General features: G+C 39.5%; 1 protein-coding gene across 1 annotated transcript in view; it reads left to right on the top strand.

Moving 5' to 3' along the window:
- The window catches only part of LOC137562392 (protocadherin gamma-B1-like), a 219,965-nt gene extending 201,551 nt beyond the window's left edge, over nt 1–18,414 (top strand). Inside the window, exons 5-7 of the mRNA XM_068273730.1 lie at nt 522–583; nt 9,337–9,428; nt 16,401–18,414. Coding sequence (XP_068129831.1) covers nt 522–583; nt 9,337–9,428; nt 16,401–16,615 — 369 coding nt within the window. The 3' untranslated portion in view covers nt 16,616–18,414. The remainder of the gene's footprint in view (nt 1–521; nt 584–9,336; nt 9,429–16,400) is intronic.
- Nucleotides 18,415–23,870: the final 5,456 nt, after the last annotated feature.

Here is a 23,870-nt window from a genome sequence, read left to right as displayed (position 1 = left end):
TGAGCCGGGCAGGAGCCGTTTTCATTGGCTCCTGGCCCTGTCATTCATGTAAGCCAATCCCATTGGCTTACATGGGATGACAGGGTCAGGAGCCAATGAAAGCGGCTCCTGACCGGCGCACAGCGCTCTACCATCATAGTGATGGCAGAGAGAGCAGCCTGCAGTGGGGACAGAGCGGCGTGTCCGGCGGGAGTGACGGTAACTTGCGGCGATTCGTCGGGAAGCGGCAGTTTGCTGGACCAGCACCCTCTGGTCCTTAAGGGGGCAGAGGGTGCTGGTCCAGAAAGGGTTAAGTACCGTTGTTTATCTCTTTAGTTATTTTTTACTTAAAGGTGAGCCAAACTAACTAGGTGATCATGCCTTGCAAAATAGTTCAATACAATTTTAATATGATCCTGAAATTCTTTTTCAAAATATTGTAAAAGTATTCATTTAACCAATTGTAAACTGAACCTATCATTAAACAAAACAAAAGGTATATCTCAGCATCAGTTAAAGACTCTACTCTTTTCTTCTTTCAGCAACAAGCTCAGCCTAATGCAGACTGGCAGTTCACTCAGGGCCAAAGACCGGGACCAAGTGGGTAAGTAACCAACATATTCATGTTTGCTTTTAAGTTGCATCTCTGGTTTCTATTATTATTTTTTTGTTATGATTTGGGATGGTAAATAAGATGCTACTTATTTTTTGTTGATGGAAACTATATGCTAATTTTATGCAAATGTAGCAGCTCTGAAACGGACCAATCAAATGCAGCAATTACATCATCCAGAAATGATTAGCAGCTGATTGACCTTCCCTAGTAATATCCACATTATGGTAATCTGTAATTTAGACTTAAATAAGTGCAAATAATTGATGGTAATATTGTTGTTGATGATGATTACTATGCATGTATATAGTGCTGAGACATTTTTCACTGCACTTTACAGAATGTATTGACTGATTCACTAACTGGGCCTCACAGGAGTTCACAATCTAACGACAGGACTGATTTCAGGAAGAGGGCTAGCTAACCTACTGATATGTTTTTGGGGTGTGGGAGAAAAACCAAAGTATCCTAAAGAAACTCATGAAAAAAAACATACAAACTCCATGCAGATAGTGTCCTGGTTATTTCTCTTGTCTGAGTCTCTAGTCTATAGCACTAGTTACTTCCCCACTATACTTCTCCAGCATATATGGCTGAATAGAGTACTGGTTAAGAGAACTGCCTTTGACATTGGAGACCAGGGTTTGAATCCTGGCTAGGGTCAGTACCTATTCATTAAGGAGTTCAAGGCAAGACTCCCTAACACTGCAGGGTGGCCTCTTGAGCGCGTCCCAGTGGCTGCAGCTCTTGAGCGCTTTGAGTCCGACAGGAGAAAAGCGCTATACAAATGTTCAGATTATTATTATATATACTAATATGCAGATAACACACCATCAGGAGGGGCCATTGTAGGGTGCACATTGTGCATCAATTCAGGTGAATAACATTATTTGCAGTTCACTGATTTAATGAACTGCAATGAAGCAGCAATGGTATTGTGCACTGCTAATGGTTAAGCCAATACTATTTCTTGTGGAATGCTCAAGGCTGAAAAGGGTGGATGACGACTGGTAATAAAGCCAATGTTTTGAGACCACACAGGGCTTTTTTTCAAGGCTATAGGCTCAAAAGCATATAAAGAGGCATAACGCTGCTCTCACTGTACTCACTAGACAGCGATGTACACGGTTCTTGATGGCTGCCCCATATTTGTTGCCTTGGAAAAGAGACCCTGTGTGGTCTAAAAAAGTCTAAAAAAGTTGGCCCATAGTCTTTTGAACCAATAAAGCTTGCGAAGGAAGTGCTGGCTTGATCACTGATTGATTTACCGATCTGCCGGTTAGTACAGTACAGTTGAATTTTTTGCCTAATATTACTATTAACCTCTATCAAATATAAAAAGGTTAGAACCTCTTGAGGGTTTTTTATTGCTGTCTGTGTCTAGACAAATTTCCTTCACATCTTGTTCCTTCAGGATGAAGGCAAATCTCTCCAGCAAAGACAGAGTCAGCAATGAATAGAGCCTTTAGTAGCCAATGGGAGAGTCAAAAACACAGCTGTGTTTAAAGTGGACCTGAACTCAGAACTTCCTCTCTGCTCTAAAAGATAAGCAGCAGCATAATAACCTTTAAATAAAAACATTTCTTTGTTACAGCTGATACAAATCCTGCAAGAAATTCGAAGTGTGCCTACTTCCTGCTTTCTTAGAAGCAGACATATTGTTAACTTCCTGTGTTTACCAATTAGCTCTCTGCCGTGGCAGGCAGCTGATACAGCTCAGGGATCAAATTACAACTTGTGCTGCTTAGTCACAGATGAGGGGGAATTAGACAAGCTAAACTCTCTAAATACAAACAGGGCACAAACATCCAATTTAACTGCAGTCCTCAGCTTTCTATCCTAAAGGCGGTCATCCATAATACATACTGTAAAGACCCAGCTTTACTGCACTTCCAAAAAATTGGAACAATTTCCCATTATTATTACTATTAGTTGATCGGAAGAGGATGATGGATTCCTGATTAATTTTTATGAAAATTGAATGGTGTAGGGTAGATATTTCTTGGTTTATAGACCCGAGCAATTTTTTAGCACTTTAAATCATCTTTTTCTTCATAATTGTATTATACATTGGTAAGATTTTTCAAACACTACAATCACTCAGAAAAAATTGATTGTAATTTTCAAATGGAAAATAAATATACAAAACTGTGTTGTGTGCGGCCACCTTAAACTTGGCCACACACAATACAATAAAAACATCCAATTTTAAAGCAATTCAATAAAAACGATCAATTGTATAGAATAATAGATTTTTTTTTTAATCTGAGCAAGAAATTGGATCAAATGTGCAGTTTTTTGTATAATTGGAGTAGCTAATTTTTCTAATCAATTTTTAGGTACATAATGATAATAATGAATGCATTGGTCCAAATTTTCAAATGTAACAGTCAACGAGAAAAATTGATTGTAGTTCTCAAATAGAAAAGAAATTTAAAAAAATTGTAATGTGTGTGGCCATCTTAATGGTTTTTGAGGTTCAGATAAAAGTCCAGAAGTTACTGTCTATCAAAAATAAACAAAAGGTTTGACTAAAACCGATTGGGTAGTGTTAGCTACAAACACTGGCTCCATATCCGCCAACTTTGCTACAGAGGGCCTATTATTCTGCTGTCTTCTAGGAATAAAACAATTTTAAGGCTTAATAAACTAAAACAAATGGTGCTTCCCCTTTACTACGTTCCATTCCATAGTTATACACTGTTACAACTGGTGCCCAAGCAGCTCCATCCAATATGGAGGATTCTCTATCCAATCGGCAGCATTCTGTGGTGGTGACTGGCTGATGTTATTCTGATTGGCTGTGACCGTTATCACCACATCCACATTTGTCAGATAGCATAGGAACATGCTAAAAACACTTGTGGAGGCGCCCTTGATGATATACTTCTATAGGTAATTTCTTGATGACATGTGTAATATTTTACCTTCTCAGAAGGATAAACCATTGGTTAATGGATAAAGTACTTATCAATGCACTATGTACAACAAGTTTCAAAGGTCTTGGTCTGCTTCTTCAGGTTAATACAAGTGCCTGTAAAGTTTTCGGTCATGAGCGTGAGTGCCTCAAAACCACAGGCATAGGAACAGCATGGCTGCCATTTTTGTTTACAAGTGGCAAGTAAATTCATAATGGATGTCTACAAAATGGTGAACCCAAGATATTAACCACATTGCTGCAGATATTGGGGAGAAGGGAAGACCTAAAGACACTGTTCTTATATGTGCCTTTATTTTCTAAGCAGCATAGCTGTGCTGATGTGTTGATATAAGCTTAGGAAAGCTAGTGTCAGCATGTTCTGTTTGCTCATTTTAGCTTATATCATATCCTCTTGTGGGTGTGAGGACATGTACTTCTTGGAGAGCTCAGTTCAAACCTATCTCTGCAGTCTATTCTGTTGTCAACTACAGTTGCTGAGTTCAGCAAGTAGACAAGTTAAACTGATGTATTTAAAGAGACACTGAAGCGAAAAAAAGAAAATATGATATAGTGAATTGGTTGTGTACTATGAATAATTACTAGAAGATTAGCAGCAAAGAAAATATTCTCATACTTTTATTTTCAGGTATATAGTGTTTTTTCTAACATTGCATCATTCTATAATATGTGCACATTACACAACACTCAGCATTCAAAATGAGTCTTTCAGAGCAGTCTGTGAACTAATGACCTCTCCTCTAGCAGAGGAAAAGTAAATAGTCCAGGAACAGTTGAGATAATAAAAGTCAGATAACAGCCCTCTCCACCACTAACTTAGTCTGAGAGCTTAATGGCTTGTTTGCATAGAGATAACAACTGGAGTTTCTCAACTCTTCCTGTACTGGAAACAATTACACTCATGTGTCTGATCTTAATGTTTTATTTCTTAGCTGTGCTACACATACAAATCATAATATCATCATTTTTTTTTCGCTTCAGTGTCTCTTTAAAGAGAATCGTAAGTGAAAATAAACCTATGAGAGAAATAATTGTGTCTGTAGCGCTAATCCCAAGCAGCCTAAGGCCAGAAGCCCACTGGGAGCGATTTTCTGTGCTCTTTGCGATTTGAAAACTTGCTAATGTAATGCTGTGGGTGTGATCCCACTTGAGCGATGTGATTTTATAAAAATCCCCGATAGCATTGCATTAGCAAGAGCTTTTTCAAATCACTAGTGATTAGAAATCCCTCCTATTGGGTTTTTGGCCTAATTCTTGATTACATTTTTATTTCCCAATTTGAGGTCCATGTTAGATGTGTCTGTAATTAAAGGGACTCTCTGCTTTTAACAATAAGTGATTAAACCTCACCAGTGTTGTCCATATGCTACGCAGTGGTGGATGTACCATGCAGATGAATAGCTTCTGAAGTGCAAAAAGTGGACCTGAACTCTTGCTCAGGACAAAAGGAAACCAAAGAGAAATGCACTCTGTATGTATTTAAAGAGTTTAGCCTGCCTAATTTCTTTCCTTATCAGTGGCTTATCACAAGTGTAATTTTATCTTTTAATTGTGTCAGCTGGCTGCCTCACCAGAGTAGCTAATTTATAAGCACAGGATGTTAACCCTATATATGCTTTCATGAAAGCAGGAAGTAGACACACTGCAGATTTATTGCAGAATTTGTATTAGCTGTAACAAAGAATGTTTTTTCTTTAACGTTATTATGCTGCTGCCTTTTAGAGCAGAGAGGAGGTTCTGAGTTCAGTTCCGCTTTAAATATTCACTATGATGCAGCTTGGGCCTTATGCTATGTACACGCCTTACATCATTGTCTCTTGAAACAATGACTTCTGATTATTCTAGGTGACAGATTAGGAATGGCTGCTGTACAGAAACACTGCTCGACTATCTGCTGAGCAGTCTGTTCTGTTGTAGGGATGAGGTAGAGGGAGTTGCAGGCACAAGAGTAGCACAAGAGTAGCAGAAGAGTAGCGTCAGCCAAGAGGTTCCTGGCTTGGCTGACTGCCAGAGAAGAGGACACAGATATTGGGGGGCACAGGTATCTACATTAGATTTTTACCTGGTAATCATTGTAGATGTCAACAATCTATGGTGTGCACACATTTTTAAAATGTAACACTTTTTACTGGGACACTAGAGCCAAACGTTTTTTCATTCCAAATAATTCTAAGCTGTGCTGAGTTTTCCAGTAGCCTGGGAGTTGTATTCACTTGCTCCCTATACACAGGGCCGACCCTAGACTTTTTGCTGCCCGAGGCAAATTTTTTAAAAAATTATTGCTACCGCCCCCCCCCCCCGACTGAGTCGGACTGGGTCAGACTATAGCATAACCCTCACTGATAAGAAATTACAGCCATAAAATACTTTCCTGTCAGTAAATGGCTTTTGAGAGCAGGAAAGAGATAAAAAGGGTAAATAATTAATAGAGTTGAGCTCTGGCATACTTCAATGAAGGTGTCATTGAGCAGAGACAATGATACAGTAAAAGTTTAAAAACTAGATTTAAATATACAGTAAAATAAAACTGTGGGATATCTAAAAAAAAAAGTCATATTTATGAGAAGGAGGATAGATACAATTGTTTTTCCAATCAGTTTATAATAATAATAATTATTTTGCATTAAAAATTCTCTGTGCATAAATATTCAATATAAAATTAATCAAGCAGGTATGGTATGCTGATTTATAGCATACTTTTTTGTCACAAATAAACCTAAACATGACACCGAGCTGCATAGTGGTAACATTACAAGCACTTTAATAGGTTTTTAATCTTTGGTTTAGCGTGTCAAGTCAATAGGGAAGTGAATGTAAGTGCAGTGGAAGATGTCTAAGCATTAAAAACACAGACTGATGATGTTTATATGTAGGGCTGGGCTTTCATGGAATGCTAATTCTGTATAATTAAAATAGGTATATTGGTGCTTACTCACAAGATCCATGTTAGGCCCGGTTCACATTTGCGTTTTTTTCCAGAACGTAACTGGAACGTATACTTTACAAATGGAACGGATGTGAATGGATCCAATGTTAACCTATGGATCCATACACATGCGTCCGTTGGTACGGATACGTTCTGTACGTTCCAGCCCCCGGATCCAAAAAATGCCGCAGGCCCTAATTTTACGGACCGTTCTGCTTAGCGTAAAGGATCCGGACAAAAAATGCAGGAGCATTGCGGGTAATGGGAATCGGAACGTTTCTTCACACTAGTGAAGAAACGGACCGTTCCACGGGGGATGGGGGCCTGGGCCGACGCGATCCTGAGTGACAGGATGGTGAGGGGAGGGTGCAGCAGCCGGGCGGGTGGTCTAGTGAGGCTTAACACATACCTTATCTTCATAGGCAGCCGGTGGTAGAGGCTTCCGTCTTCTTCTGCGTCATATGACTAGTCACATGACACGCTGTGTAGTCACAGCGAAGAAGAGGAAGCCACTACCGCCGGCTGCCTATGAAGATAAGGTATGTATTGACGAGTGAAAACGGATCTGATCAATCATTGATCAGATCCATTTTCACTAATGTGAACAGGGCCACGGATGAGCCATCCGGATCCGGTGAAGCGGAGACCGGATCCGCTCACCGGATTCTTTTGGCTGAAAACACAAATGTAAACCAGGCCTTAAAGATAAGAACAGTCATCAATGCAAATGAGCAAAAAAATTAGGTTGCAAGGACAGTTTCCTTGGATCAAAACTCTCTTGAATGGTGTAATGCTGGGAACACACGTTACGTTTTTTCACCCGATTTCCCGTGCGCTCAATAGTACAAATCGAATCTCAACCAAAATCGGAAGCATTTTTCAGAACACTTGAGTGATTTTATGGGCAGAATCGAGTGTGTTCTTGATCAGAATAGTATCGGACATGTTGAAAATAAACGGTCGAAATGACGACTATCTTATTGTGTGTTGGCGCGATCGATGACGTGGCTCAATTACATGTACTATATAGAGGCGTTCAGGGGGACGTATCAGAGTGCAGTGTCATCAATAGTGGGCATAATTAGTCGAGAACATAGTAAAAACGGAACTGAAAATGTACACGTGTGTAGCAGGAGGACGATAAAATTACTGTCGATTTTTGGTTGGGATTTGATTTGTACTATCGATCGCACAGGAAATTTGGTGAAAAAACGTAACGTGTGTACCCAGCATAATGGCTGAAGCCCTTTGTGTTGTACAAGTGTGCTCCACCTCTGCTAAAGCTTTCGTTGACCTGGTCTTGATAATTCAGATAAGCAGATTTAGCAAGACAAAGAAAACTGGCACAATGGTGGAGATGCTGCCCAGAACTGCCAATCACAATCCTAGCTTCAGTCAGCAACTGAAATTTGATTGGTTGCTTTAGCCATACACTTCATGTTCATTCCAATTTTCAGATATAAAACAACTGGAGCACAAGTAGAGCAGTTGCCCAGAGCAGCCAGTCAGAATCCTTTTACCATTTTACTGCTGGCAACTGCTTCATTTTTGCCCCAGTTGCTTTGCATTCGATAAAACAGAACCATTGCCCTTCCCAAACACTAGAGGCTTCAAAATAGTTAAACCTCCAAAAAATGTAATAAGATGAAAAATAATAAAAGGATAAACATACTTTATTTTAGTGTGCTGCTTATGTTTATATTCTTACTTGCTGTTAGTATAGCAAGCCTAGAATTTTATTCTATGGATCTTGCGAGTGATCGATAATATACAGAAGCGTTTTTGTACCATTTGTAGAACATGTCTCTGTCCAAAGAGACACATGGGAAGGAAGTTATGCTTGTCTTCCCGAGACCTTAAATAGACAAGAGCAGGTGCTGAAGGGGTGTGGCCAAATCAAACACATACCAATACTGTTTTGTGTTAGTACATGCATTTAATTTGTCCACACCTCTTTAGCAACTGTTATTGTCTATTTAAAGGCCATACAAGATTAGCACAGTTCCATTTGTATATCATTTTTTTATCCACATTATATGAACTGCCTGTTGATGTCTCTTACCTATGCAAATCTTTTATAAAAATAATTCTCCCAATTAAGGGTCTGATGCCTGAAATGCCCGTTAGCCTTGCTAAAAGGCATTGGGTAGAGTAGGGACCAGTTAGCTGAGGAAATCATGTTAAAGCGAACCCGAGGTGAGATGTATATGGAGGCTGCCATATTTATTTCCTTTTAAACAAAGCCAGTTGCTTGGGTGTCCCCCTGATCCTGTGTTTTTAATACTTTTAGCCATACATCCTGAACAAGCATGCTAATTGGATGCTCTGATTCAAGTCTGTCTGGATTAGCCATATGCTTGTTTCAGGGTTGTGACTCAGACTCTACTGGTGCCACAAGATCAACAGGACTACCAGGCACCTGGCATTGTTCAAAAGGAAATGAATTTGGCAACTTTCCTCTCCCTCTCACTTTAAGATGACTTTATGCAAAATACTGCAGTTTTTTTTATTATTATTTTGTAATCTGGTACCATGTCAACAAACATAGTGTTGTTTTTTTTATCACTGTCTATATCACAGGTTGCTGTGTGTGTGAGTTGTGGAGTTCTAAAAGCTTATACTGGTACCCTTCCCCAGAGGCACATTTATAGTTCTAATAGACTGGTAACATACAAGCACATGCTTTCACCCTCCTCCCTGGGCTAGATACTTAGAAACTGCACACTGCTAGACACTTATAAACTACACACAGGCACGCACACTGCATAATCCTACTTGCAGCATCGCTTTCAGGATTCCCAGGCACAGACATTAAGCAGCTGCTTCCCTCTCAGCCTTGACCTGTTTCTTATTGGAAAATGTCTTGTGGTCTCTCTGCAGAACACAGCAGCCCACAGAAGAATCTGGAGTGTGGCCAAATAACCAGTTTGAAACTGAGAAACTCCAAGCAATGATCCTGGCATCGGCAAATGGTCAGTTTCCATGACAGTAAACACAAGAACTCTTTGATCCTGTTGGTTTTGTTCCAGTTAGCAAACAGAGAACAGTTACTGAATTTAAATCATCCATGCTATTATGTCCTCCATGCTTTTATTTGACTACCTAAAATAAATATTGCTTTCTGGTTTCTATTGGCATGCACCTGCTTTTATTAGTATATGTGTAGGATGCTTAAAGGAGAATTACAATCTGTCATAACATCCAGTTAGAAATCCAACTCCAAACACCTTATTGAATATATTCTTGTCCTATCTGATTTTCACCAAAAATAATATCATCACTGCAAAAATCACAATTTATCCTCTGGTCAGAGCAGCTGGTAATTGAATCAACCATCTTGCATAATAATGTAATATCTAGTTGAATCTGTAAACACAACATTGCTAGTTTTTTAAATCCACATCTTTATATTAATTTAATTTGCACACTACTTATCTTCTGCAGTCAATGATAAAACAATTTATGGCACACCGATTAAGCTCCCTAAAGAAAACAAAACTAACCCTATTTATCTTTTTACATTTTTTAAGAAAGACACCAACAGTTAAAGTACATTTTCATACTTTGCTCTTTTTACTATTTACTAAATAAATAGGCAAAGGTGGACACAATTCTTTTGTGCCCAGATTCCTCTCCGGACCACGTCAGTACGCCAGTGTTCAATGCTGAAAAAAACATTTCTGATAATGTGTTGTGTATCACCCAACTATACACATTGCTACTTGCAAATTACAAAAAAAAAAACATTAAATGACCACTATCATGAAAATCATAAAATTCTAAATACATGCAGACACATACAAATATGAAGTACGTTTCTTCCAGAATAAAATGAGACATAAATTACTTTTCTCCTATGTTGCTGTCACTTACTCTAGATAGTAGAAATTTAACAGCATTGACAGGTCGAGGACTAGACCATCTCCTCATGAGAGGTTCTCAGGATTTTCTTTATTTTCAAAAGTACTTAGTGAATGGCAGTTGCTCCGTCCAACTGCCAAAAATAGTGTGCAGTGAGCAGGGAGGCTGGCCAGCATCTTTGTATAAATCCTTTTCAAGGGAAGGTTGTCATTATAAAGAATAAAGGCCATGCAGAGAATACCTTCCTGAAGAGATGGACTACTTCAAAACCTGTCAGTAATGTCAGATTTCTACTACCTACTGTAAGTGACAGCAACATAGGAGAAAAGTAATTTATGGCTCATTTTACTCTGGAAGAAACATACTTCTTATTTGTATGTGTTTACATGTATTTTGAATGTTATGATTTTCGTGATAGTGGTCTTGTCCTGCTTGCAGACTAAACACAACAAAGCTCTGGAAACATACCGTAGGTGTTATTACTTAGAAAAATACATTTATTTACTTTGTAGTTCTAATTCGCTTATACTGCTACAATTCCAATGATATCCAAGTAATTTAGTATGAAAAATAAACGGTGATATGTACAGGCCAGTACCAGTGGCAGCCAATGACAGCCCTCTAGAATTAATTTAGACCAATCATAAAACTGCAAGATGATTTTGTGCTGGTAGTTGCTATGCTAGACCATGGTGTATCTGAGCATTGCCTTTTGTCTTGTTATATAATCCTTTATAAGCTGTGTACTTAAAGCGGGCTTTGTAAACACCGCATGCCAGACAAATTGAAATTATTCTTAACTCCCTTTAAGCTTCCTCATATAACATGCTAGATGCAATCTGCTAATATCAAGTCTGCGGATGAAACATTGACATTGTTGACATATTAAGTTGTTTAGGTTTAGTGGGCAATGTAATTCTGTACAGTGCCCACATCTATCTGTGTATGTGGCCATTCTAGAAGTGTTGTTTTATGATTGTGATCCTTTTAAAAATCCCTTATACTGATTTTTCAAAACAAGTATTTTCTAGTTTGCAAAGGTGATTATTGAATGAAAAAGACAAATGCCAACAAAAAACCATACAAACATAAATCTACATCAGGCAAAGATACATGATATATGGCCTCAGGGCTCTTTCACACTAGAGCCCATTTTCAGCGTTTTAACGCAAAGTCGATACTTTGCGTTAACCAAGGTAAAATGAAAGTTCATAGACTTTCAGTTAACCTTTCATACCCAACGCTGCATTTAGATGTGTTGCAGTACAACGCACCCGGGAGCATTTTATCATCAAGAATCAGCGTTCTCCCATCGGATGAATTAATTACTACTGCCGCTACTCAGTGTCGCACCGCTACATCCCGATAACACGCCGCAGCCTATTCAACGTGTGCCGGAAACGTCTCCTGCACGCATTGTCTAATGTGGAAGAGCCCTCAGTATTTTCCAAGTCATGAACTTGACCAAGCACAGAGCCTGTAAAGAGGGAGTGAATGACTCAGAGGCTCCAGTACAAAATACATGGAAAAAGAAATGAATATGCAGAAATGAGCTCACTTTTATTTATTGTATATGTTGAAATACCTTTTAAACTTTGCAAACACCTATGGAAGAAGGAAGCATTACGTAATGTGCTAATTCCTTGATGCCCAGAGTTGAGAATTCCTGCAGCTTGGTATAAACTGTGGGTGGATTCCGGCATAATGTGATAAAACATGTGCATGCATTATCACTGCCACGTCTGCTGATCATTCCCTCTAAGTAGAGGTTACGTCATGTGTAGTGATTTAACTCTATTGTTTTCCATGAGGTGAGCAGATCTTTTTAGACATTTTTACGTAATCTCTATAGATATATGAAGAATGACTAACACAGAATCTAGATTGTACAAGCTCAGATAAACTGACTTCCACTGATCCAGAAAATGTACTGCTTTAGATAAATACTGCTTCTCACACAAGGTGAGAGACATATGGAAGCTGCCATATTTATTTCCTTTAAACAATGCACATTGCTTGGCTGTCCTGCTGATCTCCTGCCTCTAATACTTTCAGCCATAGACCGTGAACAAGCATGCAGCAGATCAGGTGTTTCTGACTAAAATCTGGCTGCATGCTTGTTTTAGGTGAGTGATTAAGATGCTACTGATCAGAAAGATCAGCAGGACTGCCAGAAGGGTTAGGTCTATTACTGTTATTGCTGTCCTCACTGGGGGGGGGGGGGAATCTCACTTCCTGTCATAGTTGAAGGCATTATTGAAATAGAAAATAAAGGGGTTCATTTCACCTGTCTAAATAGACAGCAGTTTGAAAAGGGTTGAGACCATTTGTAGGTTTAAAGGACCACTATTGCGAAAAAAGTAGGCAGTTAAAATCTGACAGAACTGACAGGTTTTGGGCCAGTCCATCTCCTCATGGATGATTCTCAGGGTTTTCTTTGTTTTCAACAGCATTTCCTGGACAGCAGTTTAACTGCCAAAATAGTAAGATACCAGCCAGCCTCCCTATTCACTTGCACACTATTTTGTCAGGTGTGAGGAGATGCACTGGCCCAAAACCTGTCAGTTCTAACAGATTTTAACTGCCTACTTTTTTCACGATAGTGGTCCCTTAAACAGTTGTCTGCATCTTTGTTGGAAAGCTTTCCATCTCTCCTACCCCAGCACAACCATGGCAGAGCAGTTGTCTTCAGCACCAGATAATCTCTGTGATCTGAAGTTTAGGAACACCCTACCCTCATAAGTAAGTAGTCTTAGTGGTTTGGGGTTAAAAGAAGTTAGTGCAGGTTAAAGAGACTATACAGTCCAAATTAGAAATTAGATGGATCCCCTTTGAGTGAAACAAAGGCTTGCCAGGTCTGTATCTTTTAAGTCCTCCCCCCAGGCACGTAAGCACCTGCTTCTGGCACATAGCCACGTGCATCCTCTAAGTTACATACTTATCAATGCTGTACAAAGCTATGCGCCAGGCTATGCCTCACTGATAAAAGTCTATTCCTATGTCCTCCAGCCACTAGTATGGCTGCTGTGGGATAGAAGATATGTTCTTTGTTGTTCTGAATGAGCAACCCATCTCTAGTCTACCAACAGCAGCCCCTAGTGGCTAGAGAGAGCAGACACGTCAGCAAAGGTGCCTAAGCAACTGCAATACCTATGGACTTAAGGTTCCAGACTGCTTTAAAAAGTGTAGCCAGTCTTGTTGACATTTTATATTTGCTACAAAACGTATTTGCAATCTGTAAGCTTACAATAACATTCACTCTTAAATATGAGTGTGTAGAATTGTGCTCCAAACCATAAACCAAGTAAAGTTTATCTCATATTACAACAAGCCATATAGCTATGACTTTATTAGAGAACTGGCATTGCATCTGTAAAAAAAAGTGTTTGATACAATATAATCTGCCAGTGGAAAGATCTAGTAGATCCCTTTCTGGAAAATACACTACAAACAGAACCTTGGCACAATGTTGCACATTCACATTTTCACATTCTCTCAGTAATGCTGAGCAAAGCATTACTGTGGCAAGAAAGGAAATTCCTCTGTTGAATAAAAAATCACTTTATGTTGGCCTGTTCTTCACAATACAGACATAGGTAAATATTGACATGATTAAAAGACAAGTTTGTGGTAAGACCTCACCTAAAGCACATAAAACCCAAACAGAATAAGGCAATCAAAATAAATGGATATAAACTGTGTGTAGAAAGCCCAATCTACACGATACGATTCTTTGTGTGATTCAATTACGATTCAATTTACGATCCGATTAAATCCGACATGTTCGATTGGGATTCGATTCGATTTGCTATTGCAAAACAATGGCAAATCAAATTGAATTGAATCGAATCCCGATCGGACATGTCGGATTTAATCGGATCGTAAATAGAATCGTAATCGAATCGCACAAAGAGTCGTATCGTGTAGATGGGGCCGAAGCAATGTGGTCGACAGAATATCTCTTTCAGTGGCCAAGTGTGCTTCAAAATGCAGTACAACTTATTATCTCTTCTCTGGCTGCTGCTACTGTGTGGGTCAGTGACGAGTGACCATGTGACTCTTAAAATATGATGAAGAATAGATACCAGCCTACATTTCCTATATTTTCTGCATTAGGCTCGGTTTACATTACATTGCAATGAGAGGGAAAGAGGGATCAAGTAGGATATGCAGGGCCGGATTTGTGGGCAGTCCACATAGGCCGTGGCCTAGGGCGGGGCTTGAGTTAGGGCGACATTGCAGCTTCAAAGTTAGCTGTTCACTTGTACCCTGTACCGCTGGCCTGTATGTAACAGTAGCATTGCTCGCCTCCCCTTGCTGACTGCACTGACTGCATACACGCAGTGGCTCACAGTGATGAGAGAGCGAGCGGTGCCCACTTCCGGTATACTGCTGTCATCACTGAGCAGCGCACACTCTAATGACTGAGCCACCACGCTGCTGATGGTCTGCAGCTTTGTGTATACAACGCAGCGAAGAGGAAGTTAGTGAATGAGAGGCGACTTGAGCTGATCACTCGCTGATTGTGCGGAGGGGCCCAGGCAGCGGTAGAGAAACAGACACGGGTATGTGACAGACGTCCTTCTTTCACACTGACCTGTAATGAAGTCCAGTAGCTGTATAGATAAGCTGACTCTCCAGATGCTGCTGCATGTTTTGTCATATCTTGCGTGATTTATTACCCATTCCCAGTAACTCCACATGTGTAACGTCTCCTTCCCTCCTCCACTCTTTTCACTTTCTTCCTATCTCATTCCCCCTGTCTTGCTCTATCATCTTGAGGTCTATTTCTGTCCTTTTACCTACCCTCTTTCTCATCTTGTTCCCTGTCTGTCTTAATCCCTCATCATGTGCCCTCTATCCTTTCCTCCACTTTCTCTCCCCCCCCCCCCCTTTCTCCCTCTCTCATTTTTACTGTCCTCTGGAACTCACAAAGGTTTCCCATATTATCATAAAGCCTTTGTATAGTGCTGACATCCTCTGCAGCACATTACAGAGTACATAGTCATGTCACCGACTGTCCTCAGAGGAGCTCACACTCTACTGCTACCATAGTCATAGTCTAATGTCCTACCATATTATTATTATGTATTTATATAGCACTGACATCCTCTGCAGCACATTACAGAGTACATAGTCATGTCACCGACTGTACTCAGAGGAGCTCACACTCTAATCCTACCATAGTCATAGTCTAATGTCCTACCATATTATTATTATGTATTTATATAGCACTGACTTCCTCTGCAACACTTTACAGAGTACATAGTCATGTCACCGACTGTACTCAGAGGAGCTCACACTCTAATCCTACCACAGTCATAGTCTAATGTCCTACCATATTATTATTATTATGTATTTATATAGCACTGACATTTTCTGCAGCACATTGCAGAGTAGATAGCCATGTCACTGACTGTCCTCAAAGGAGCTCACAATCTAATCCTACCATAGTCATAGCCTAATGTCCTACCATATTATTATGTATTTATATAGCACTGACATTTTCTGCAGCACATTATAGAGTACAAAGTCATGTCACTGACTGTCCTCAGAGGAGCTCACACTCTAATCCTACCATAGTCACAGTCTTGTGTCCCTACCTCTCCTTTTAGATTGTAAGCCTTTGGGCAGGGTCCTCCTCCTTTTGTGTCCAACCTGATCATGCACCTCCATTACTGTGAACCCAAAGGACCATCTAGGCTAGGCACAAACAGCGGGGCGCTGACTCTCTTTTGATTAATATTTAAGGGTAGGATTTTGGGGTGCAGAGAGGTAAGAAGGGTGCTGTAATGCATGTCAAACTACCTCCTTTACACACACATATTTGCCTGAACAGAACCACTCTCAGTTCAGGGGTATTTTAAGCACCCGAACAGGAAGTGGTGATGTGGGTGGCTCTGATCTGCTTTAGTTGTTTTGACTTATTTGACATGTCTTGAAAATCATAGCTGGCTGTAGACTGAAATGTAAAGACACATTTTACCCAATTGTTTGTGTAGCACTAGCATATTTTTCATCAAAAAGTTTAGCTTTCATTTCAATATAGATTAACTGATGGCTTTATTCTTACCCTACCACAGAGGCTGCTGAAGGAACCTCTGCTGCTGGAGTACCAAATGCAATGGGGCTCAGTGCTCGCTATGGACCACAGTTCACTCTACAGCACGTCCCTGACTACAGACAAAACATCTACATTCCAGGAACGACAACAACGCTTACTAATGCTGATGGAAAACGAAACAACAAAGGACCTTCAGGGAACAAGAAGAAATCTGGCAAAAAAGAAAAGAAATAAAAATATATCGCAACACGTGTTAAACCTACAGGGCAGGAATGTCTGAGATCTTCCCCATAACCAAAATCCCAGAAAGAATGTTTTATCCACAACAAGAGAGGATAATGTCTTCAATTGGTCATATTAGTCATTATGAGGGCCAGTGACAGTGTCCTATCTGCTATTGGAGCTTACGATTGCAAATACTAGTGTGGACACTGATAAGGCGTGTCCTGTACAATGTAAGCCAATGGTTTCTATTGGTATGGTTACCGTGCATTGAAAGGTCCTTCTTTTTTTAACCAATGATGTATGCTGTTTACATTCTGTTAGGATTTATCTTTGCTGGTAGCGAAACCTTCTCTAGTATATATATATGCGGACAGCTAAGTAGTGATTTATGATTTATCAGTGACAGAGAAAATATGAAATATTTTGAGCTTTGTTAACCATTCTGCATTTTTACTGTTTTTTTTTTCTTTTTTCTTCTATCACATTGGAGAAATTTAATAATATATATATATAAATATAGATATGTTTATACTTGGTTTTGGAGGATAAGGTGTTATTTTCATAGATATGTAATTGACTTCACAAAGGGCCAAAAAAGGAATTAAAAAAAAAAGGGTAAAATATGAAAATTGGAATTTTTATGATAACTATCGTTGCTCTGTTTTTTTTCCCTAAAAAGGAAAACAAAAAGGTGCAAAATCTTTTTGATCAGAGAGGCATTCATTGATATTGGAAAACTGCTGTGCAGATATTAAGTAGCAGGTAAATTTCCCTGAGCCCGCAAGGAAGAAAGAAGAAATGAATTATGTGCACTTTGAAATGCATGTGTGTTAATCACGTCCAATCTGCATTTCTACATTTTTATTTCTTTTTGCATGTATGTATCCAGCATGGGGTTATGTCAATTCTTTATCAAGACTGATTAAAAAAATGATCCTGTCTAATCACGGCCTGGAACTAAGTTTTAAAAAATTAAGTAGAGCTGATATGGAGGCGTTATAAGGAATGCTGGGCTGGTCCAAAATCAGATGGAGAATTTTATTGCCAGTTATCTTGCTGAACACTGCTTACAGCTGGGAGCAACTTGTATTTATAAACTTATTTGTTAATTCAATATATTTTTTTTGCTACTCTGATGCAGTCTTAAAACCCTTCCAACATTACAGTATCATATTCTGACTCGACAATGTTTCCCAAAAAGTGATAGTACACATAGAATATAAAAATCTTGTACAAATAAAATGCCAGTCGGACCACAATATAGTGTATAGACAAAAAAAAAGAAAAAAAAATACTAAGTCTTGAAGTGTGTAGATATTTTTTAACACTGGCTGCATAACATTTATATAAGACATGTACCCCCTATTTTATTTTTTATTTTTATTTCTATGTATTCTTTTTTTATTTATTTTTACATGTGACGTATGGTAGCTGCTAAGAGTCATTGGCACACCCTTAGATTGTTTTAATGACCACTTTTCTGTTTTGAGTTTTATACCATATTGCCTACAATCCAGGTTCTCTGTACAGTCACATCAAAACACTAGAGAGAATGTATAGTGTATGACTAATATGTTTGTTTTATTTATTGTGTTTAGTACTAAAACATTTGAAAGGGTTTTTTAATAGGAACATATGAAATGTTACAAATGAATGTTTTGTTCAGACTTTTTTAAGCTTAATAAGCTGACCTGACTGGGATGTTTTGTAAAGAAAAAAATATTTTGAGTTCCTGCTTTAAGACTCTAATCAGAAGCCAAGACTTAGTAGCTGACGATTAAAGTGATATTCCACAATAGATAAAAAAATATTATTTATCAAGATGCCCCACTTAATGATTCTTTAAGAAGTATGGAAAATAACTTGCCCATTTCTCTGCACCAAAATGTCCATTTCAGTGGCTAGGTATCCATTCAGTAACACCTCTGGTCCACTGATGAGAGGAATGTCACTCTTTGGAGTCCTTTGTGTATGGATTCAGCCCCAGGTGGAGTTGATTACCAAGACAAAGACAAAGACAAGACAAATAACATTTATATCGCGCTTTTCTCCTGGCGGACTCAAAGCGCCAGAGCAGCAGCCACTAGGGCGCGCTCTATAGGCAGTAGCAGTGTTAGGGAGACTTGCCAAAGGTCTCCTACTGAACAGACAGAGCCGAGATTTGAACCCTGGTCTCCTGTGTCAGAGGTAGAGCCCTTAACCATTACACCATCCAGATAAGCTGGGCGTGGTCTCTTGGGATGGCCATCTTTTAGGGAACTGCAACAAAGGTCACTGGCTTAACTGGAATTTTAAGCAGCACTTACAAGTCCAGCTGCTTCATAGCAAGTATAATTCCAAGAAAATAGATATAATGTTTTAGGCTGGAACTCTCTATCTCAAGTGCCTATCTCAACTGTTGAGATGCATAAGAAAGGGTATTCCCGCCTGAAACGTTGTGCTGGTTTCTCTTTGAACAGTGGTTGCTATGAACTAGTTGAGTCTGTGATCTTTGTTGTAGATCCCTGGATTACTTAAGGGGTAGGTAAATCCCCTGTTCTTTAACCTGGTAGATTCCTGGCATTAACTTCTTACCTATATAAGTCAGTCATCCACAGCAATCGATTGTATTGTACTGCAAAATATATTTTTTTTACACCCCATAAAATCCCTAGGGTTTTTTTTTCCCAATATTCACTTCAAGTAAAATGCAATTGTTATGTCTATTGTAGACTAGGTAATGAAATACCTTGCCTACACAACATTAAAAAAAAAAAAGATTCATTTGTAATATTTTTGTTTTTTCCTGATTAATAACACAACTTTTGATTGATTATTTCTTAGTATTAAACCCAATAAATAAATTACAGATGAAAAAAGTCCAGCACTGTACATTCCCTTTAAATGCACTCAAGTAATTATAGCAAAAAGGGTTCTCTCTATTTTTTAATCTGTATTGCTAACATGATCTTTTTTGGATTTTTTTTTAGGCATATAATTTTTTGATGCCTTGAGCAGTAAATCATTGTGTCCTTCAGCTTGCTGCTTGACATTGATATTGCACTGCCTGCTTACAGTAATACGGTATGAAAGCACTATATATACAAACCATCTATGCCAATGTCTGTTACGTGGCCTCAGCCTGAGGCACCAGAAACGACTCGTCACCCTTCACATGGGTGATTACACAATATCCATTCATACAGCTTGTAATACTGAGGAATAAGACAGTCACACAAATAACCAAGCGGTAGGTGACAATTTTTTTCTGCTGGTTTGATTTACTTTTTAATACAACCTCCATTGTAGAATAACTAGTATCTGTAATATAGTTCTAATGTGATCCTTCCATCCCTGTATCTATCTTGTGGGTCGCAGTATTTTAATTCTCCTTGTATTTTTCTGTGTGTGTTTGTGATATAAATGTTCATTCAACTTACCCACCAACTTTTCATTGTGTCTAACTTGAACTGTACTTAACGATTATAAATATGCTTTCACCCTTCTTATACCCATAAATAGACTATGTCAATGTAATACACGCAAGTTTTATACAATAATATTTATATTGCTTTTCTTTGGAAAAAAATAAATAAAAAATTCTTCCAGAAAAACATGTGGTGTTTTTTTTTTTTTTTTTTTAAAGACACTATAGTGAAAATACAGTTTGGAATAACAGTCTCCTACATTCTTATTCCTGTGTATGTATCCCAATTGCCTTTAACTTTGTGTAAAAATCACAAATTATCTTCTCCTATAGTATGTATACCTAGAGAATAAACCTCTCAACCGTACGATAGGCTAAAGTTAACAGAAACATTTCATGGTGGAGATAAAGCAGGCTCAATGCTATTTAATAAACTTCAAAAGAAAATCCATAGAGGTGGGTTAAAAATCAAGAAATCTTGTTTATATATTCAACCGGCAGATTAAACATTAAAAAAGAGCTATCATGTATGGGGGCCATCGGTCCTTACCCAACAACATATGCCCACACCTTGATAAACACACACACACAACACACACACACACACCACACACACGTGAATGCAAGGAACAGGGAATATGCACACTGATTTACATTAAGATCATATAATTGAATAGACAACAAAGGGATATAAAAATAAACCATGGAAGATGGTACATGCTCCATCACAGGGAAGGAAGACTGGTAAACAAGTGAGACAAATAAAAAATATATAAAACCCACACAAGCATTCAAACCGCCAGGTTTGCCCCAAATCAAAGAGCTATTTGACCTCCCCCCTCAAATGTTTTGAGTTGTAGATCCTCACCACTCTTAGTCAATAGGACCCTCTCCAATCTCTATAATGAAAAACCTTCCATGATACCCCCATGGCTTTTAGCAAAATGTTTGAATACCTCCAAGATAGTCAGTGTCAACCAATACACCCTGTTGTGCTCCACACTGAGTAACCTAATTGGCCCGGGTGGTGCATCCCACATATTGTAGCTTGCAGGCATTGCAGCAGACCACATAAATCCCATAAATCCCAAGTACCACATTTAACAAACTACCCGACAGGAAAAGTTTTCCTATTAGAAAAAGAAGTTACTATTATTAAAACTGTGTGTAAGAGGCAATCTCTGCACTTGTATGAACCTTAAACACTGGAGAAGGAATCTTGTAGTGGACCGATCACGGAATTAAAACTATAGTATACTTTTAATTTTATATGTAGGTATATGTCATATCCAAGCAGCAGTTCTACTTCAGATAAGATGTCTCCAAAGTTTACATCTGTTGCTTTCCAAAGACTGATCTCCTGCACTGCTATGAGAGCCACTGCCCAGGCTTTGGGGCAAAGTAAAAGAAATTATTATTAACAATTTCAGGCAGTTTCTTTAAGCAGAAGCCTTTTGCAGTAGGTATGCTACTGTGGCAAATGTATTAAAAGAAAAGGGGAAATGTTGACTGTAATTCCACTTTAATCAGTGTCATAACTAGCATACTGTATACTCGACTATAAGCCAAGAAATGTAGGTCTGATCTACTGAAGTGAAGTAAGGGGGCCGACTTATACTCTAGTCAGACCTAAATTTCTGACTTGTAGCCGAGCATTAAGCGTCTCTCTGCTGTCCTTTCTGCCACCTGTAATGCTGCCAGCTGGCTGCAGAATGTGTCCACCTGCATTGTTCTGCCCCCTGGCCGCTGTAATCTTGCTCCCCCCTGCAAGATGGGTCTCCTCCTGACATAATGTGATACCCCAACACCTGCTGGCTGTGGGGAGGGAGCCACTCACTACCGCACACTGCCCCCGTTGTCATACCTAAGGGTGTCTGCGGGGAGAGTGTCTGCACTAGTCTGCGGGAAGAGGAGCCACTCAAAAGCCCCCGTTCCGGCCATCAAAAGCTGCTCTTGTCCTGGCCCATGCAGCATTTTTAAATAGTACACCGGCTGCAATTGAAGCTCCTCCCCCGCCAGCCGCCGCCAGCCAGTACAGTGCCCAGCCCAGTGCCGCTCCCCCCGAAGTGTCAGTGCTGCTGCTGTTACAGTGACATCATCACTGTGCAGCGTTGGGGAGAGAGAGCAGCATTACAGGTACCCATCCTAGCCAGTACTGAGGCAAGATACCTGGAGAAATGAACCCCTTTTGATCTGCAAGCATGTTTCCAACACTGTGCTGCTGTTAATGTTATGTATTAACTTATTAACAGCAGCACAGTGTGGGTAAAATGTATGGAGATCATGAAGGGTCAATCTAAGGGACATCTAAAAACAACACATAAAACAATGTATCCTTAAAGGATTCATTAGCTCAAATATATTTAAAAAAGGATACCTCCCGTGCCCCAGCATCGCCCTCCATTCTCCGCCAAGTTGCCCTGTTCTGTATTGCTGGTCAGGCCAGTTGGTTCTGCCCTACCCAGACATGCTAGCATAGTAGGCCTGCTTAGGCGCCTTGTGACTGCGCTCTCCAGTCACTCTGTATGATGTAAGCGGGCAGCAGGGTCGCAAGGCACCCAAGCGGACATACTGCGCATGCGCAGTGTAGTACCATATATCTGGGTTGGAAGGCACCGACCACGCCAACCAGCAATACAAAACGGAGTAAATTGGCAGAGAACAGAGGGTGACACCAGGGCATAGGAGGTGCGATAAGCCTCTGCACAAATCCCCATACACAGCAGGTGTCTTTTTGTAAATATATTTAGCGCTAAGGTATCCTTTAAAGGGGGCCATTATTGATATAATACCCTGGACAATTGATCGTCCAATGTGAACTATTCAGTTTTCTATCAATTATAACAATCGAATCCTATGATCAATCGTCCGGTGATCAATCCATATTGGCACACTTTCCTGGGTCGACTTATACTTGAGTAATCAAAACATTCCAGCTTAAAGGGACTCCGAGCAGTGCAGAAACTATGGAAAGATGCATATCATTTTAAAGCTCTCTTTCTCCTCTTTCCAATGATATATAAACCGCCTCCCTACGCCTTTTAGTTTTCGCTATTTTTGTGATTGAAATTGCTGCGGCCGCGATTTCAATCGCGAAAATAAAGAAAACTAAAAGGCGTAGGGCGGCGATTTAGGTGTTGCCAGAAAGAGGAGAAAGAGAAAGAGAGGAGGAGAAAGAGAGCTTTAAAATGATATCCATCTTTCCATAGTTACATTGTATTACACAGGGCGACTTTTTCCTAAAGTCAGCAGCTCCATTTTGCTGAATGGAGCTTCTGACACTGGGGAACGTGTCGTCCTGTGTAATACAAGTAACTATGGAAAGATGGATATCATTTTAAAGCTCTCTTTCTCCTCTTTCTGGCGACACCTAAATCGTCGCCCTACACCTTTTAGTTTTCTCTATTTTCGCGATTGAAATTGCGGCCGCGGCAATTTCAATCGCGAAAATAGTGAAAACTAAAATGCGTAGGGAGGCGGTTTATATATCATTGGAAAGAGGAGAGAGAGCTTTAAAATGATATGCATCTTTCCATATTGTCTGCACTGCTCGGAGTCCCTTTAAGAGGATCAAATATTGGGGTCGACTTATGCACGAGGTCGACCTATATTTGAGTATATACATTACAATGTTCTACTTCATAGACTGTGTGGAAATGTCATCCCTTCTCTCTTGCCCTGAAGAAAGTTGATGAAAGTGAGTATGACTAGTACAGTCACACCCAACCATGCTCATGGTGCTATTTTTTTTTAATAACAGCTAATGAGAACTGAATACTGGTAGAAGACGATGGGCTATAGAAATGGTGGCTAATGTATTGTAGGTCCTGGGCCAGATTTCTGGAATGGCCACAAAGG

This window comes from Hyperolius riggenbachi, chromosome 3 (genome assembly GCF_040937935.1).
Source record: "Hyperolius riggenbachi isolate aHypRig1 chromosome 3, aHypRig1.pri, whole genome shotgun sequence".
Taxonomy (NCBI): Eukaryota; Metazoa; Chordata; class Amphibia; order Anura; family Hyperoliidae; genus Hyperolius; species Hyperolius riggenbachi.
The sequence above is the reverse complement of the archived record's forward strand: the minus strand, read 5'-3'. Positions and strand labels throughout refer to the sequence as shown.